Source organism: Temnothorax longispinosus, chromosome 4 (assembly GCF_030848805.1).
Source record: "Temnothorax longispinosus isolate EJ_2023e chromosome 4, Tlon_JGU_v1, whole genome shotgun sequence".
Taxonomy (NCBI): domain Eukaryota; kingdom Metazoa; phylum Arthropoda; class Insecta; order Hymenoptera; family Formicidae; genus Temnothorax; species Temnothorax longispinosus.
This window is the reverse complement of record NC_092361.1, coordinates 16,489,132-16,508,011: the sequence shown is the minus strand read 5'-3', so window position 1 is coordinate 16,508,011 and position 18,880 is coordinate 16,489,132. Positions and strand designations below refer to the sequence as shown.

The window sequence follows — 18,880 nt, the reverse complement described above, 5'->3', positions numbered from 1 at the left end:
AAATTTTACGAGCAAATATTTTATTAATACTGGATCTCTAGACATGGCAGTTGCGATTTAGTATGAAATTAAAAAAATACAATTGCGAAAATTGTATAATGATTAATTCGGAATTCACTTTTCATTCGACACATCGTGTATCTACACTGTAAAAAAATTCTGTAAAATTACAACTATTATAGTGGGTAATATTGAGACCCACTATAATAGTTGTAATTTTACAAAATTACAATACGGAAGGAAAAAGTAATTTTGTATTATAATTACACAAATTAAGAATGTGTGGAAATTTACACCTATTATATGGGTCACAAATTACCCACTATAATAGTTGTAAATTTTACAAAACTTTTTTACAGTGTATATCACTTATCAGTACGTGAATCTGCTAGGATTGATTAAATTGCGAACGATTTGCATTCGAAAATGACACGTTGGCCAGACTCAATCTCTTGTCCGTAATGACGTCGTCGACGCGTTCCTCGGGATAACTTTTCACGCGCGAGAAGGGAGAGCGGGCCAAGAAATAGAAGAGAAACCAGACGAGAGTATTCTCAGGACCAATTACCGCGACGTATCGCGCGGCGGGGTTCCCGGCGTTCGCCCACCTTTTATCCGGTCTGCCTCCTACGTGATTTCCCTGCTCGTCTCTAGAATTTCAACCGCCGCACGTAGCTAACCGTACGTCGGCATGGCGCTACCCCGTTGCGAGAATCGAATTTGTGATTCCGCGCCGCGACGCAACTTTTCCCGCGCGGTCTTTCCGCCCCACCCGTTCGTCGCGTCGTCGGGCTGACGCGCGTTACGAGAGCTCACAACTCGCGCCGAGGACGCGTTCTGCAACTCGATTTTGCCGGGAACAGGGTCGGAATAATTTTTCCATGGCAACTTGGCCGCGCACCGCACCCCCGCAATATTGGCCGTGCAGACGGGCGGTCGTGTTATCTGCGAAATATCGGCACGTAACGAGAACGGCAGCGCGCGAAAAACGGAAAGTTACGTCGTGTGATCGACCGTGGTAAATTCGTATATTCTGACGCCGGAGGCACCGCGAATCACGGCGTTTTCTGTCGAGATTTCCCATTTTTTACGATACAGACATGTACGTGTCGGGACAACACTCCGCTATATTTATAGATACGCACGACAGTTTCACAAGAACTGTTTATCACCGCGAAATTAAATGGCACAAACATTTAATTACATTTTATTGATATTTAACCCTTAAATGCCACACCTCTCAAGAATCTCATAAATGACACATGGGGTCTAAAAGACCCCAGCATGAAAAATGTCTCCTTACTCATTGATTTTTTTATATTTAGTTATGAAAATTATTTTCAATGTTGTTCAAGGCTTAGAAAAGAGAATAAAATGCTTATATTGTTAAAATTTCAATTTCAACATAGTATAAAAAATTAAGTAAACTGAGTACTGCTAAGTGTACAACCGGGTAGGTCAATCACTCAACTATCATCAATGGGAGCATGAGCTCCATTTTTTTGGGGGGAACATTTGAAAATATATCATTGTAAAGGGTCTGGGGTCCGCTGGACCTCGGGTGGCATTTAAGGGTTAAAAAATGACTAACTATCTAATTAGAAATAATTAGAAATATACAAAATGTTTTTGTACGATTTGAAGTATTTAAAAAAAAATTTTTTAATTATATTTGGTTGTAAACTAACTTTCATGATGTACGACAATTATTCTTTAGAAACCAATGACTTATATTATTACGTATGTTACTTTATCCTTGCGACCGAATTGTTTCGGCAGAATTGATAAATAATTTTGTAATCCCTTTTTGATCCTACTAGAGTTATTAGGTACGACGCATTTATTGCATCGACAATGATCGATCAGAGAACACTGTTCTCCTGGGCAATTGAAGAAAACATTCGTAATCGATCCATTGCTTTCGATTTACGAAAACGTGGTGATCTGGGTGGCACGTAGGAAAGAAAGGAGCGACACGAGGGTCGTTGCACACGAGGGAACCTTTAAGGCCATTGAACCAGAGGAACGGAGACCGCGCATCGAGCTTGCAATTGTTCGATTGCATCCCGACATTCCCGACGCGTGCTCTCTCGCGAGCGCTGGCCTTAATTTGACGCTCGTTCGCGATGACTCACTTTCTCGCGCGCGCCAGACGAATATTATTATACTAATCGGCATCCGCAACCTTTCTCGGGCACCCCGTCCAGGCATTGGCCTTTTCCGCTGCGGAGCTCATCGAATGTCCGCGTCGAGAGCGAAGCCGGAACGAGTAATCGGACGGTTCACGCAGAGGCCGTGTCTATGGCTATATTTAATATTTATCCTCGAAATAGAATCGCGCCTCCGTGTAATTCTATAATAATCATCTTGCTAATATTATGCTAATCTGAAATCAACCGTTTCATACATTCGTAGCTGTATGCGCTGTTCGCACGCATTTTAGTGTTAATCCATGAAAATGTCGTATTTGTATAATAAATGTAGAATTAGTTACGCTACGCTGGAACATAATTGAATAAAACCGAGATATATGGTATCATTTGCATAAGGTCTCACGAGCTCATAGCATATAATAAATGATGTTTGTTGAACGGTGGTAAACACTCACACGAAGCATCGAAAAGGTTAAAATTATAAAATATTATGCTTTTTAGCACTCTCCCCATTGGTAAAATATTTATAATCGGATAAAATCATTAAATTACTAAAATTTAAAAAATGCATAATTCTAATGAGAATTATAAAGAATCTTATATAGAAGAAAGGAATTAATCCCTTACAGAAATTTAATACTATAAGTGATTATTTGGCTAGTGATTAATTACTTATTTTGAGTAAGCACTGTTTCTAATGCTTTTAATACTCAAAATAAGTAATTAATCACTAACCAAATAATCACTTACAGTATTAAATTTCTGTAATAGATTATGCAAAGAAATTAAGAAAAAGATATTGAAGAAAAAAAATATTGACGATACCAGCGAAACTATAATTTACGTTACCGTGACCATTGAACGTTAATTCCATACGAGAATCGGAAATGTTTGTAAAAACATTCAACTGATACCTCGCTTCGAAGTTGCGATAAGGGAAGGTTAATGATGACAGCGAACGAAGGGAAGTCCGGTGGAAAAAGAAACGTAGGAAAAGGGGTGTGCACGGATCTTCCTGATGTTTTCGCGGTTTTTATACGTTGTTCACTCCCCGTCGTTACCTATCTCACGAGCGAGCGTTTGTGCAATATAGCAGTTAACGACCGCGTTATCTCGAGATCGCCAATTTGTGCACGGCACAGTCTTTGAGTAACAAGGGGCCTAAGCAACGCGGCGTGAAAGAATATCGGATAGAAATGTCGTTCCCGATAAATGTCAAGCATAAACGACAGCCTTAGGCGCAAGCCGTCTTATATATCCCTCTTGCATCATTCCGCTCTCCTCATCGTCATCCAACTTCGCGCATCGCGAAATCACTCAGAAATTTATTCGCGTGTGCATAATTGCGGGCCCGCCAATCTCTCGCGATTAAGCTAATCCGCGAGAGGAGACGTCGTCTGTTAATTTCCGGAATAAATCCTCGTCAAAATCCCGACAGGCAATCGAACGCGATAAGTTAATCATGGTATATCGTATAAAAATAAACTTTTTTAATTTTGTCAATAAGGAACACGATTGAAACGCGATTTATTGCGATAAATTGCAAGCATTACCCGATTTCTACATTTCAACCACGTTAAAAGCGGCTTTGAATGAATCGTAACGATCATTGTTACCGTTCTTAATCGAGCGTACTAATTGAACGTCTCCGCGCGAGAAATGGGGTTTACGAGGATTTTATGACCGGAATAAAACGAGCTCTTCATTTCACGGGAAAATCGCGTTCTCCACCTGCGAAAACGCATCGCCGCGACCGCGTTATTTCAAATGCATCTCTTGTAGCGGGAGAACTGGTCGAGGGGGGGAGGGGGAGAGCTCCGTCCGGTATCCGGCAAGAGTTATCACAAACAGAGCTCGCTTCGGGGCAACTTTGCACGAGCACGCATTCTCATGCTTCAGTGCTCGCTTGCGCTATCAAGTCGGTCGGAAACGCAGATTAAAGCGGACTATAGAATATGTGCAAATCCTAACTGTGAATTCGCGCGCACGTGCTCGTACAATGAGATGTGTGTGAACACAATGAGGGAAATCTATCGTTAATTTGGATACGAGAGTCTTCGAGTCCCCGCGAGTGTTCGTTACCAAAGTTCGCTAATGCAATATGCCGGTATATCGAATGAAATGGAATCTCGCTATTCCGGCGGCATTAATCGATATCACGTGACACTAATAAGCCTTTGCATACGATACGTTCAATAAATATTTGAATTAAAAATGGTAATATCGCACGATATAACTGGGATATTCTGCGAAAACGATCGTGTTCAACGTAAACAATTATGAGTTTTCTAATATATAAAACATATTTGTATGCAATATTCAAATATTTATATAAAATTCTGATGCTTGATAACTTATTCTCGTAAAATATATTATATCTTTTGTCATGAATATTGAGTTGCAGCTAAATGATGGCATTTAAATAGCATTCCGGCGGGTATTACATATCTTTTTTTTAATCTATTCCACGAAGTATTTATACAATGTAAACTCTAGTAAAATCTTAATTAATGTTTTCTCGCTATCTATCTATCTCGCTATCTATCTTGTTTAACTAAATAAACTGGTATCACTTTCGTATGATATGTGAGTTACAATCATGATTATAATTACAGAAAAAGAAGCAGTTGTTCACGAATGTTGAATAATATATGAAACGTGTCTTTAAATTCGTGGAAAAATTATGAAGCTCAGCCGAGATATTACTTCGCCACTTTGCAGTGCCGCACGTAAAAGACTCATTATACACTGCAGTCCTGCATTTAGGACGTAACGAGGAGTGGTATCTTCGCCGGTCTTCGCGTCCTGTACAACGCGTACAATGGTGCGCGTATACGAACGAGACGGGAGATACACGCTCGTTCGCGCGTGCATGTGCCATGCGTGCGAGCGTGCGGAAAGCGCCGAGCGTATATAATGTGTCGGAATCGCGCGGCCATACGCGGCAGCCAGCGGGGTTCTCCTCACGCAAGCCTGTTTACATAAGTCCGACCTGGGCTCCGGGCGTCGTCGTCGTCGTCGTCTCTCTCGTCGTCGTTCTCTATACACATCTCCGCGCGGCCACAGGTGGGCATCTCTCACATATGCGCGCGCGTTTCACGCACCGTGTCCCGTTTACGTAGGTACGCCGAAGAGCGAACCGGAGAACCTGTTCCCCCGGGGTCCACCCAGGTATGTGTGTATCTCGCGGGGGTCATCTGCGGAGTGCGCGCGCTCTCGACAGCGGAGGACACTCGAAAAGCTGGAAGGGGAGGGACGACGCGACGACGACGACGACGCTCTAATAGTGAGAGAGAATGCGGAGGACGATAGTATAGGTATGCGCGATACGACACTGAATTATCCTTGCTCTCTCGAGCTGGGACTCTTCGATGGGACTGATAATGGAACACTGTGTGCGAAAGCTTACACGGAGAAAGTTAACATTCTCACCGTGGATGGGCATCTGTACCATTTATTCTTTAAAAATGACGAGTCGTGATTTATTTTATTATTTGTTATATATATATATTATTATCATATGTTGCGAGGTAATGCGTCCGCTATAAAAACGAGCACTCGTCATGTACGAATTCATGAAGATAAAAATAAAGTTGATTTCGAAGATGGAAAGTCTTCGAGTCGGCTCAAAAAGAAGTGAGATCTCTCCAAGTGGTTTGTTCGGATAACAATCTTGTCGCGGTCGTATGAAATATTCACGAATCCCGGATCTCCGCGAAGGAAGGAAAGTGCCGGGGGAACGAAGGGAGACACGGCGCCACTTCAATCTTGACGTGGCTTTTTAAAACGCATGTCCAACGGGAAACGAGCCGCTACGAGAACTCGAGGACTCTCCAGCTGACCACTACAGACATCCATCAGCCCCTCTGGTGGGCGACGGCAATGTCTCCAGTAAATCCAAAGTTTTGTGTGAGTTGGAGCAAACAGAAGGACTTACTTTATGTAGCACATGCACCTAACTCGACGGCCACCGTACGGGACGATTGTTCGAGTATTTACATCTTCGTGTAAAGAAAACCTCGACGAGGGTGGACCTAAAATTAGAAGAAGGTGCTTCGTTAGTAAGATCGACAGGGATGGCGAATGAAGGTCTACAGAAATCCAAAAAGAAGTTATTATCTTTTAAGAATTAATTTTAGAGCTCAATATACACACATATTAGCTTGATAACAATCTATCTACTGTCATATTTAACGATTATTAATTATAATTCTTTTAATTTGTATTATTTATTCTACATTAGTATAATAACAGCAGTCGTTTTGGTTCGACCCAACTGGCCAAATTATAAATAGTATAATACATTATGCCATTTAGATACTTTTTTGTATAGAAACATAACTATTATAAGATTTGAAATTTTTAATAGTAATCCAAATCACAATTCTTGCGCCCAAGACATTAAATCATTACCTAATTATGGCGAATTTATACAGCCCTCTTCATGCATCCCGTAAGGACCCGCTCTATTTTGAATTTGTCCCACAAAACAGAGAGAAAAGTCGAAGTTTAGTTTTAAAGTACACCGTGCCCTCGAGAACGCACGCAAAAACAGAAAATTCGTGGCAAATTCGCGTGTCTTATACTACAAGTTTTAGATAGGTTTCGTTCGAGGGTGAACAGTTCGAAATACTTCTCGAGCAGTTTATCCCGCCAGACGGTTCGCAAGGATTTGCGAGTTGCCTTTGTTTTACCGAAGATAGCAGACACGAAACTTTCGCGAAATATCTTCTTTTTCGCAGTCAACGGTGATCGTGGTGTCGTAATCTTTTTTCACGGATTTGCATTGTCCCGATTCACTGCATGTTAACGCAGAGCTAAACGTAGCTGTTACGATTCTAAAATCTCCAATTGTTGTTAAACTTATCAGTCGTCGAAAAGTACTAAAAAACGTTTAATACTAAAAACACATTCGTGCAATATATTTGCCTTATAAATCGTTATTGTAAAAAACTTTTTAATATGGTTAGCATATTAGACAATAGTTTAACATAAATTGTTATTTTTATATTTTTGTCTTATATTTCAATGTTAATTTTATCGTTAGATTTCCTACTCATCTCAGTAAAAACATCACGTAAGATAAATTTGATGTTTATAACTGTTTTCTGTTGTATCTCCAAACAGTATCATTGATATTATAATGAGTTGTCTTAAAAAAATATTTATTTATGGAATGCCTCGGCACGAGAATTAATTAGAAATGCTAATTAGTTTAAATTAACCTGCTGTTTAGTTTAGATTAGTTCAGATAAGCAGTAATGCCGCGCCATGATACCAAAAAAAAGTATAATCGCGAGTTAGAGACATTCCCCAGCTTAAAATAGATGATTTCGATGGAACCAGATAAATCGGCGGGGTGCAAGCTGCCGCCGCGGCAAACGGATCTCATTAATGTTACGAGCCGTGGCGCGTTCACGGAGTGGCTTTGAGATGGACCATCTCTAAGGATACGCGGCATTATAGCCCCAAGTGTGTACATACGTATATATACGCGGCATTTAAACTAGACCAGAGCGCTACGGCCGTCCATCTTTTACGAGCGCTTTATCTCGGCAGGCTTCACGACCCGACACCACATTACGCGCGCGCTACATCCAGACTTTACAGCACCGTTCGCCCCGTTGTCGTGTCGTTTTACGAGGTCCTCCATGCTCGATGATCTCTCTCCTACAGATTCTCTCTCGTACAGCTTCTCACCTACGCCTCGTCGCAGGTGGTCCATCCCGTTGCGCGGTCGAGAAAATTCCGGGATTCGATTGTTTAGAAAACGCTTCATCTCTCCGCAAGCCCTCCGAGATCGCATTGCACTCGCACGTCGTTCGCTCGTATACATATATCAAAGAAGATTAAATCCTCTTTATCTCTTCTCCATTGGCTCGGCACACGCATCTTTTCAATATTTTGGCTAATTTAATGTACGAATACTTTATTATTATTCAACGAACAGCCTTATCGAGAGGAATCGATCGTCATCGAATTCATCCATCTTTTTCACGGCTACGATGGTTTACGCTGTCATAGATTCCAGCCGCGTCCGTGCGAAGTTTCGGATCGAAACGCAGCACGTACAACACCGGGAGGGATCGCGAGAGGATCGGCGGCGCGGCGGTTCAATCAACCTTGTGTACACGAAGGGATAACAATTTGCTGACGCGCACGTGTCGTCTCGAAGAAGGAGGGACCAACGGGATGGCGGAGAGGGACCGAGAACCGGTTTGAGTTATGAATGCGAATTTCTTTCGCGAGCTGCCTGATTACGGGGGTGGAAGCGAAAAAAAAGGAGAAAAGAAAAACGGGGCGAGTCGTGGGGCACGACGACGCCGGGTTTTCATCGTGACGCGAATACGTGAGTCCGCTCGCTCGCCGAAAGCATGTCTCGAATAGGACCCGCGAGCTTCTCGTCGCGCGCGTTTAAGACTTGAGATCGGCTGATCATGGATAAAAAAAAGATCTAATTTATACCAATAAAATATAAAATGCGATAAAACTATTTCATATTCCTTCCACTGAATATATCCTGAAAGGATGTTTGTGGCTCGTGAAATTTCGAGACAATGTTCAGAAAGTATCATACGTTTTCGTATTTATCTAATTTTAAAAGTTTGAAAGAAATGAGAAATTTTATTTCACTATTTATGAAAATCTTTGAATTATTTAAAATATGAAAGCGCTGATTTCTAAAAAATATCTATAACTTTATTCGGTTTATTATCATGTGGCAATTAAGAATAAAGAAAAAATTAATTGGATATCTCTTATTTTACTCATCTCATACGTGCACTCAGAGCTTATATGATTTATAAATAATTTTCAAAAGGTGATACTGTAAAATTATTCTGGAATTGAGAAAGAATTCAATTTTGCGAAAAAATGAATGCATTATTAATCAATTTTCCTAAAGTAGCGAATATTATTCAAATCTACCTCGATTAAAGTCTCATTCACCAAGAACGTGTCAAAATTAGTTATGTCTTCGACCCTTTGTTGTTCATTACACTTTCTTCAGTAACTTTTGATGAATGTAATTAAGTTAAAAGAGGCTCGCAAGCCTTATTTCCATAAGTTTACATAGAGAGATATAATTGTACGACACGAGATGGCAATATAATACAAGAAAACTTGAGTTGTTAGAATTTCTGTACATCGTAAGCAGTTTACGGCAACAACTTGTAACTAACTCTAAAATGCAAGTTTACAATTATTCAAGTTAATGCGGAAAGTGATGCGCAGTATACTCCTCTTTATGTGACACAAATTGATTGTGTAATTAATATGACTTTAATTCAAGTCTCATTAAAAAAAAAAAAGCTTTATTTTTTTCCAATTGGCGTAGAATTTCTTAGCGTTTGTGAACTTCAACTAAATCCTTGGATAAAGTCAATATTCACACCAACGCTTTTATTCCCAGTGTAAAATTTTTCTCCGCAATTAGATTTCTTTGAAAAAAAATTTACCGGAAGAAATATTGTCTCCACAAAGGATCTATTTCTAAATTATTATTCGGTAGGTCTAGAACGCCCTATAGGTACAGCTCGATAACGCCGTTTAATCCCGATAAATTCACTCGTGAGCGTGACCGCTGCGCATTCTATGTGTCAAAGGGCGGTAGATTATTTTTTCATCGCTCCTATCATGCGCCGAGTCGCGCGAGTCGATATCGCTCGATCATTCATTTATGAAGGCGGCCGGCGAATAACGGGGCGATTCCATGGGATCTCATGGTGATTGCTTTATTCAATAACCAATCTACGGCACGGCCGTCACGCCACGGGAAATTTTCGCGAAACTCGGCTGCCAAATGAGCCGTGAATCCTCCAGGATATAGCAGAGCGGGGTGTTCCTTCTGAATTGCTACGCAGCTTCATCGATCGGAAAAAAAGTTTATCTGCGAAAACGGTGACGGAGGATAATTCGATCCGCCTGGAGTGCGATTCCCGAGACGATGAACGAAATGAGATATCCTTCCACTTCCTCGATCATGTCCTCGCCGTGCAAAGTTTAAGCGATTCGAGAGCGAGTACACTCTTTTCAAGTCGCGAAGACGAGCCGGAAATCAAATATCGACCTCGCGTTATGGCAAAAAAGTCAGATTTTATATTAACAATTTGTCGTAGATAATCGGTGCTGTAGTTGCTCAAAATTATAATAAAATTAATTCGTCGTCTATTCACGAATTGACTCTCAAGAATAAGTTCTTAATGAAATGGCGGTAAGAAGATTGCACGTGGTGATTTAAATCAAGCTTCCCTTTCATGGAAAATTGACGTCGAGATATTAATCTAACTTTGCTCGTATTGAATTGATATTATGTTTCTTCTTGATAAATCGGTTTGATATTCATTTACGTTATTTAATCAGATGTTTGCGCAATATTGTATATATTGTTATTATAATGTATAATATCTGATACGAAATAACATATGTAATAATAATATCTAACGCGTAAATCGTAGCTAAATTAAATATATCGAGCCTCTCTGAATATTTCATCAATAAAACGTCAACTCCACACAGATTCGTGAGTTAATATAAAAATATTTAAATCCTACTCTTTAATAATCATCTTTATATTAAATACAATAAATTGAAAAAGAGATTTCAGAAAAAATTGAATAATTGCTATTTAGCAAAAGTAATTATCATCAATATGAAAACATTTACAAACCGCCGAGCGACCTTCAAGGCCAAAGGCAGAAAAGCCTACATTATATTCTCATAGCTGTCTCATCGTCGAGGACTCGGACGACACAAACAAGTCGATCAACGCGAGAGAGAACATGGCAATATAAGAACTGTCAATTGATACAGTTTTTATATTACCACGTTCTCCGACTAGTCAGTTGAATTATGCCGTGTTAATCCGCGAGATACCTATATATGAGAACGCATCAAACTTTTCTGCCTTTGATCTCGAAGCTTAAATTAATATCTGCAAAATTAATAATACATCATAAAAATTAATAATCCAATATAGATTAAATTTTAAATCGTTTCTTGTAATTTTCTTTTCCAATATATTCTTATTACTTATTTTTATACTTGTCGCTGATTGATGTAAAAAAAATTATTATGTGGCTCAAGATGACCACAAAAGTTCTGAAATGTGTTTTAATAGAAGTATTAAAAAAAAATTAATATAAAATATTTTGGCTCACATTGACCGTACTCACGTCGATTTTAAACTGTAAAAAGAATTGTATTTGATTTTTAATTAATTTCTTTATATACCAAATATATGTAAATTACATAAAAACGATTGTTTTTTAGTAAGATTGCGATGTGCTTGTGTAACGGTGCATTTGAAACGCTTATATGTATATATTTTAATTAAATTCGTGCACGCGTGTTCGATGCATTGGTACGTATATATCTTACATTACTTCCTTCGTAGAGATTAGAATCGTACTTAAATTTCGCGCGGAAATAGCACGGACGGTAGTTAAATTTCGTCCGACAAAAAAGAAGTGCTGCTCGTACACGGTGTTATCGCGAAATCCCGAGACGATCCGCGGAAATTTATATCATGGCGGTGATAAGATCTCTACTTCCCCCCGTCACCCCGTGTTCCATTCGCGAACGGCCTTCCGCTCCTAATTTCATCTCTCCACTAGCGAGGAGCATTCGTTCGCTCGCTCGCTCACTCCTTTCTTATCCTCGTCGACGATAAATCCGAAACGAGTCACGTTCACAGACACACCGAAGGTGGGAATAAACGCTTTGTGGCCGCCGCGCGTCAAGAGCCACCGTGATGCGGCCAGCTTTGATCTCGGAGGTGAGAGTGGAAAAAAAGCCTCGATTCACTTCCAGTGCTTTGACCCGCGCACGTTCTCGATCCCGTCAATCTATCCGGCTCTCTCGATCAAAGACGCGCCAAGAAACCCTCGATTTTCTCTTCTTCCTCTACCTCTTATATGAGATAAAAAAGATGAGGAAGAGATGAGGAAGAGAGCCGCGACTCGATCGAAGAACGGCACGAAAAAGAGAATCCTCGAAGAAAACCTGGACGAAACGTCGAGGAGCGGTTTGAGAGGGGAACTATTCGGGCTTCGACGGATTGACTTTATCGTTGTGCAACCCCGCCAGCCGAATCGGGAGAGGTTTACTCGAGGGAAATCAGGCTGATAATCCGATTAATAAATTGGTCCGCATCTCCATATGCCGCGCATATATCGCTCTCGTTGTTCTCGATTTAATTGATCGCCTTCGTTGCACGGTTCATGATTTAATGTTCGCTGGTGGCAATTTCACGATGGCTCTCGCAAAGCGACAATGTGCATGCATGGCGATCGTGTGGCGCAGAGAGTAGTGCGCTGCTTTAATGAGCCGAAGATCCGAGTTCAAATCCGACCGAAAATTGTCTGTTTTTATTTGATCGCCACCTCTCGGAAGGCAATGGCAAACCACGGAGAGTATCTTGCCCAGGAAAACTCCTGTGTATATCCTAGTAAATAGGATGACCCTGCAGAAAATCCTAGAGGAAAGCAACGGGAAACTACCTCTAGTAGATATTTTCCCAAGAGAATCTCGTGGTTTGTCTTATAAAGACAAACATGAGATCATGATACTTCAGTTATATGAAGTATTTGACCGGAGAGAGAGAATATTTTAATCGTTTAGTATTTGTATATAAATTTATTCATTATACCATCACTATACCTATAACATTTTTTTTTAGTGAGTTTAAATGAATTATATCTTTAATCAATCATTTTATAAATAGCAAGCTAAGCATATAGGTATAATAAGTATGTTTAATAGAAAAAACAAATTACTAAATTAAAATGTTTAAGAATATACAGAATGTAACGTAATAGTTTTTATAGATGTGTGTTTATAACCCTCCCATTGTCGCGGAAATTGTAGTCCGTTCGTCTAATTCTAATAAACACGTTACTTTGACACTTTAATGTGTTAATTTAACTTGATTACAGAGATTCAAACCTTTGTTACCGTTAAACTTGTGCATAGCATCGGGTATCGAGTCGTTCTTCATTATCATTTTAATAGCAAGTTAGTCATTTTTCTTTTCGAACATAATTGAGCGCTTACATATTAAAAACTTTACACCGGACGGAGGTTGAAGAGAGCCGTCTTTTCGTTATTTTCGGCACGTTGAGCACATCAGCGGGACACCATATCTGAGACCGGATGCACGGCAGTTTATCGAAACGGGAAGAGAGGGTGGCGGGAACCTGCAGGACCGTGGAAGGACGTGGGCCGAAAATGACCATCAAAATGGCCCAAGAGCTACCCGCTGCGAGAAGAAACAAGTGGGCGAATTTCGACATGCAAATTCAGCCTCCGGATCCGCTTCGCATGTTCTTCACAAACTGACACACGATGATCGTCGAGCTTTGATAAAAATCCGCTTATTATCATGAACGCATCTACGAAGAAAATGAGACTTTGCTTATATAATATCGTAGTACAAAAAGCGAGACCGGGATAGATTATTGACCGCCGCAAAATAAAAACGAGATTGGTATAAAACTTCATGTTGATGAAAGGGCAAATTTTATTGTTTAACGTTATCTCACAAGAATCTATAAATAGTAGATAATAATCAATTCTTTTAATAAGAATCAATAAGTAAATAATTTTTTGTCACTTAAAAATAAAAAATTTGATAATAATTAAATTAAATTAATATCATATTTATATTAAATATTAAGTATTTAAGTAATATGTTAGTTTCAATCTTTAACGTTTATTTTTTGTAAAACAGCATTAAACGTAGTTGAAAGCATGTCAGTAGACTTATGAAATTATATTGAGTTATCGTTATGTATATATCGAACGATGGCAACTCGTCATTTTTATAGATTTAATATTGATATATAAATGTCATATGTTTTTTTAAATATTGGAATCCATTATATCGGAATTCACAGGAATAGCTCTGTCAGCGTGATAATTATTATCGATTTATAAAATCTATTTCGACGAAAGCTATTATATTTGTGAATAACTTTCCTGACAAAATCAAAAATTCATAAAATATAGTATTTATTGCATATTAACAACTATTAATTTTTATATAATCTATATCTTGCTTTATTGTTCTTTTAATACGTTCAATACTAAATATATGTTTAGTATTTTGAGTTATAATAATTCACTGACTATCGGCAATATAAAGTACAATCAAATTGGAACTTGTAAAACATTTTGATAGAAAAAGTAGAAAGGTTACAATATATCATAAAGTATACCTACCAAATATATGCTCAAAAATATATAGCTGACTTTTTCGAAAATTTGATGCTTTCTACATTTCGGGATCGAATAGTTATTATAACGATAGCATTACAGTCTGCGGAGATTACGTTGCATAATTTTATAATGCTCGTACTTCGACTCTTGGAGAACGACCGGAAACGTGTAATAAATCATAACGGTTAAATGAACGTCGCCGGAATAATTGCGTGGAAGCGGAACTCAACTTATCCGCGAGAAAAAAAAACGAAGAGTCGTTGGCACCGAGTCGAGGGCTCTTGGTTCTTCACCGTTTGCATTTACCTTAATTTCCGCACCGCTCTCAATTTACATCGCCGTAATTTCGCAGAGTACAGAGATGTTTACTCGCGGGTAACTTACGTGACACAGAAATACCGTGACTGTCTCCTTCGATGAAATAATAAAATAATTTTTACACATCTGTGGATACACTCCGCGCATAATTTTACATAAATAAAATAGAAAATTTTGTCCCACCCAAAAAAGGCCAATTATGATATTTTTACCTCTCATTGTCAGTAAGAATGTAAATGTTAGCTAAAATTAATTATGTTAAACTGCAGTAGTGTAATATTTTCATCAAAATTATTTTATATATTTAATATTTTTATCAAATTTTATATTTTAATTAAATCATTATGTTGTTTTTGAAACTATACAATGATTTTATTAGTGCATCGCCGTCATACATTTAAATTTTTAATAAAGTTTAATTTTACACGTTTTTCCCCCTTTTTCTTTTCTTACTTCTTAGATGTGATAGTATATGTATATTGTCGCCATATAGTCTCTCATCGTGATCTCATCTTGGTCCGAGTATAGAATGTAAATTCGGCACATGCGCCGGCATTTTGTAATTATGACCCCCAGACAGCGCCGCCGACCGTGTAATCTGATACCCATTTTCGTTCCATTATAAAATTCTAATTAGTCGCGCGGGATTTATGCCACCTGTAAGAGGACGTCCGTTGTCCATAAAGATCCTTATCTGGCCACCCATCTCCGAATCTGCTTTAACTGGCTTCGAGATACTGACCACTCGAAGTCGAAAGCCACGTGATGACGTATCGCGGTAGAGCTTTTCGAAATAAGCAAGGGGTTTCACGTTTATAATCGGATTATGTTTATCGAATTAAATTCAATGGTTATTTATATCGAGATTACTCCCTCGATAACTCTTTGTTTCTCGAATCGGATGTCGAAATTTTTCTTATATCACTCGCTATCTGATTAAATCTCCAAGTTTATGTTCGTACGCTCAATCCATTCATACATTAGTAAGTAATCGATAATAATGTGTAAAATATATAAGTCGATTAGTGATTAGATAGATCGCTCGATTTTAACGGCAATTTATAATAAAATTTGAAAGGTTGCGATAAATTATTATAAATTAAAATGACATTACATTAAAATTATTATATTAAAATTATAATTTAAAAAAATCTAATATAGTCTAATTATTAATTAATTAATCGTTAGGAAGATATAGAATATATATATGTAATATCGTACATAACTGCTAAAAAGATTTCTCTTTGATAATAGATGAAATACTAAATAAATTAGTAAGAAATACTCGAAATAACAAAGACGTTTCGTTTAAAAATAAAAAACAATCGCGATTACAACGCAATGAATTCATATAATTAAGCAAAAAAAAAGCGTTTAATGAAATGTAATTTTTTTAACACACTGAGGAGAATGAAGGAGGGCGAATAAGAAGACGGCGAAGAAACCTTTCAAGGTCAGTTTGACCCTCCTCGATAATCGGCTTAAGGCGTCTTAACAATTTCATGTAGGTATAGGAATATAAATATGTGTACGCTCGTAAGACTGACCCGATAAGTCGAATTTATGACGCACCAGAGAGAGCTTTGCCCTCCTCTCTTATTTGGTCTCTTTCTCCCACTTTCCTCTACCTTGATTCTTTGGATCGTGGATAATCAGGATGAATGCAACCGCTCCCTATTCCCCAAAATCCAGTCAGTTTCCTTCTCCCACACATTCGCGCATTTAGGCACGGTTATGCGAGTCTGTGCGGTCTTTTCAGGAGTGTATATCGCGATCAGTAAACTTACTTGTACTTTTTAGCGTGAGAAAGAATGAACTTCGTAAATCACGCAGGACATTTATGCGAATTTTATGTGCCATAATCTTCAACTAGAGATCAAAATCAAAATCGGATAAGTATAAGAAACTGGGTCTTCTTCTCATTCACGATAAAAAAAAGATTTAATCAGTTAGTAGTAGATTATATCTGGAGATTATATACGATAAACAGAGGATGTATATGGAGAAAAATATACGATAAATATATACAAAACAAATACGAAGGATACTTTTTGGATTTTTCTGTGTGTGAAATATTATTTGAAAAGTCATATTTTACATCTATTATCGTCAAATTATTTCGTATAGGCTCAGTAACTAAAGTAATATCAAAAATTGAACTAACTAGTATTATGAAATTAGTATCAATTTTTGTCTTTGACGGAAGGTTAAAAATTGAGCTAAACTAGCGTGAAAAAAAAAAACGTTCCGTGCAACGCAAACTTTTCAAAGACCATGTTTCATGTGCAACGACGTGGCGTATTCTGCCAAATGGAAAATAAACGAATTGTTAGTTGGCTATTGTTTCGACATGTGTTCTCCCGTAAATACTTTTAGAGGGGAATACCTGGGAACATTTCGCACAAAGTCGGGACACCATCCAGAACGCTGCTATACGTTTACCTTTCAATTGAATTTCGCGCTGCACGATTCTTAAAAGGATACAATCGCCAGTCTACGGTTACTGGCGCGTTTGCAATGGATTAATCAAGTGACTCGTGCCACAACATAGAGATAGAGTTTATCATGAAACAGTATGTGGCAGAATGGTAAATGCAATTACACGAATGAAAAACGTAAGATAAAGAATACAAGAAAAAGCAGACGATTAAAACGCCCGAGCAATTTGAAAAAAAAAAAAAAACCAGACGGATATTAATAAACGCACGATTGCGCATTTAAAGAAATCATAATTATATTTATTAATCAACTTCAATTTAATTGATGCTATAAATAAATATACTGAAAATTTTCCGTATTCTCTCATTTTAATGAGTTTTAAATTTCAAAATAATTCCAGAAGCATGACATTTCTACACTGTTAAATTCATAAGGTTAAATTAAACTCAATTTTGAGTAATTTTTAACTATTCTATAGATCGCCACTGCTCCTACTCAATATGTAGTTAATTTAAATAAAACAATGTTAATTTGACTAAACTAATGGAGTTAAAATAATCCTAGTTTGTTTAACTAATAAATTTTGACGCACATGGTAGTTAAAAATAACAAAATAAATCTAACTCATATTGGTTTAAATTTCGCATCCTCTAACCTTTAACAGTGTATTTGAATTGCTCTTTAGAACGATTTGTAAAGGAATCATATGATATGTTATATTTAATATAAAGTCGGCTTTAAGGTCTAAGGCTGAAGAAGATTTTGAAACAATCTTGAATAGCGCACATAATGAGGAGTTTCTCTTCTAAGCTTTTTACGCTCGACTCCGAATGCAATCGTAATTAACCGCTCTTCAACGGCCTCTTGCATGAAAAATACGAGCGTGCATAAGCAAGTGGGCGAGAAGAATATGTCACGTTTCTTACGGCGAACCCTTTCTCCCCTAGTCCTTACGAGCGTCGGATCTTCTATGAACATCAACCATGACGAGAAGCGAAAAATTGTCAAAGGTTGTTTCTGAATTTCATTATGCAAAACGATTATTGGAAGTGAAGCTGATGATGTCGAATTTTATTAACGAAGTAATCGGGGTATTGAGAACGCGATTTCTTCAATGATTTGCATGCACTGTGCAAACTGTTTTATTTGAGCTCGAGGAAAAATACAATTCCATTTTAGTATCTCTTTCTCTGTCTTACTTTTAAAATATTTTAAAAAGAAAAAATTAAGAGATAAATCAATATCTCACGTATCATAAACGTCATATTTTATGGCACGGTAATTCATTCTAAGATGCGGAAAGTCTTTGTCTATGTCTTTAAATTTTTGTTTAATTCGACACTTATAGCATTTTCTGTGGACACTTCACAATTTTAACTTGTCGAAGAAATAAATGCTATTAAATCATAAAAAGAGGAAAAAAACGACTTCGGTATCGCTTGCCGGGCTTGCCGATACAGTCAATCCCGAAGAACGAAGAGCCGTCGAAAGCAGGTTTGGAATTTCATTATGTAAAACGAGCTTTGGCAGAGCCGGCGCCCGCGATCGTTTATACCGATTGGATTTTAATCCGGAGACAGGAATATCGATTATTTCTTTTACAGCTTCAACGTCGCGAAAAATCTACTTTGTGCGCACGTATAAAATAAGGAATTTCATAAATATCTATTCGCGGCATATTTGTCGACGTTGTCGACGACTCAATGCATATTTAATGCAAAAAAATACTTAATCCCTCGCTATTGGAAGAAAGG

At 38.0% G+C, this 18,880-nt stretch overlaps 2 protein-coding genes across 7 annotated transcripts in view; one reads left to right on the top strand and one right to left on the bottom strand.

Annotated features, from left to right (window-relative positions):
• The window catches only part of LOC139812140 (netrin-1), a 198,669-nt gene that overhangs the window by 112,025 nt on the left and 67,764 nt on the right, over positions 1 to 18,880 (top strand). The gene's annotated exons all lie outside the window — the stretch shown is intronic.
• The window catches only part of LOC139812141 (uncharacterized), a 203,423-nt gene that overhangs the window by 118,948 nt on the left and 65,595 nt on the right, over positions 1 to 18,880 (bottom strand). For 4 of the 6 annotated variants that reach the window (XR_011731813.1, XM_071776764.1, XM_071776767.1 and 1 more), the window contains one exon: positions 6,091 to 6,187. The exons of the other annotated variants lie outside the window; for them this stretch is intronic. Coding sequence is in view for 3 of the 4 variants with exons in the window: in XM_071776764.1 (XP_071632865.1) it covers positions 6,091 to 6,104 (14 nt within the window). In the remaining variant the exon portion in view is untranslated. The remainder of the gene's footprint in view (positions 1 to 6,090; positions 6,188 to 18,880) is intronic. 6 annotated transcript variants of the gene reach the window in all.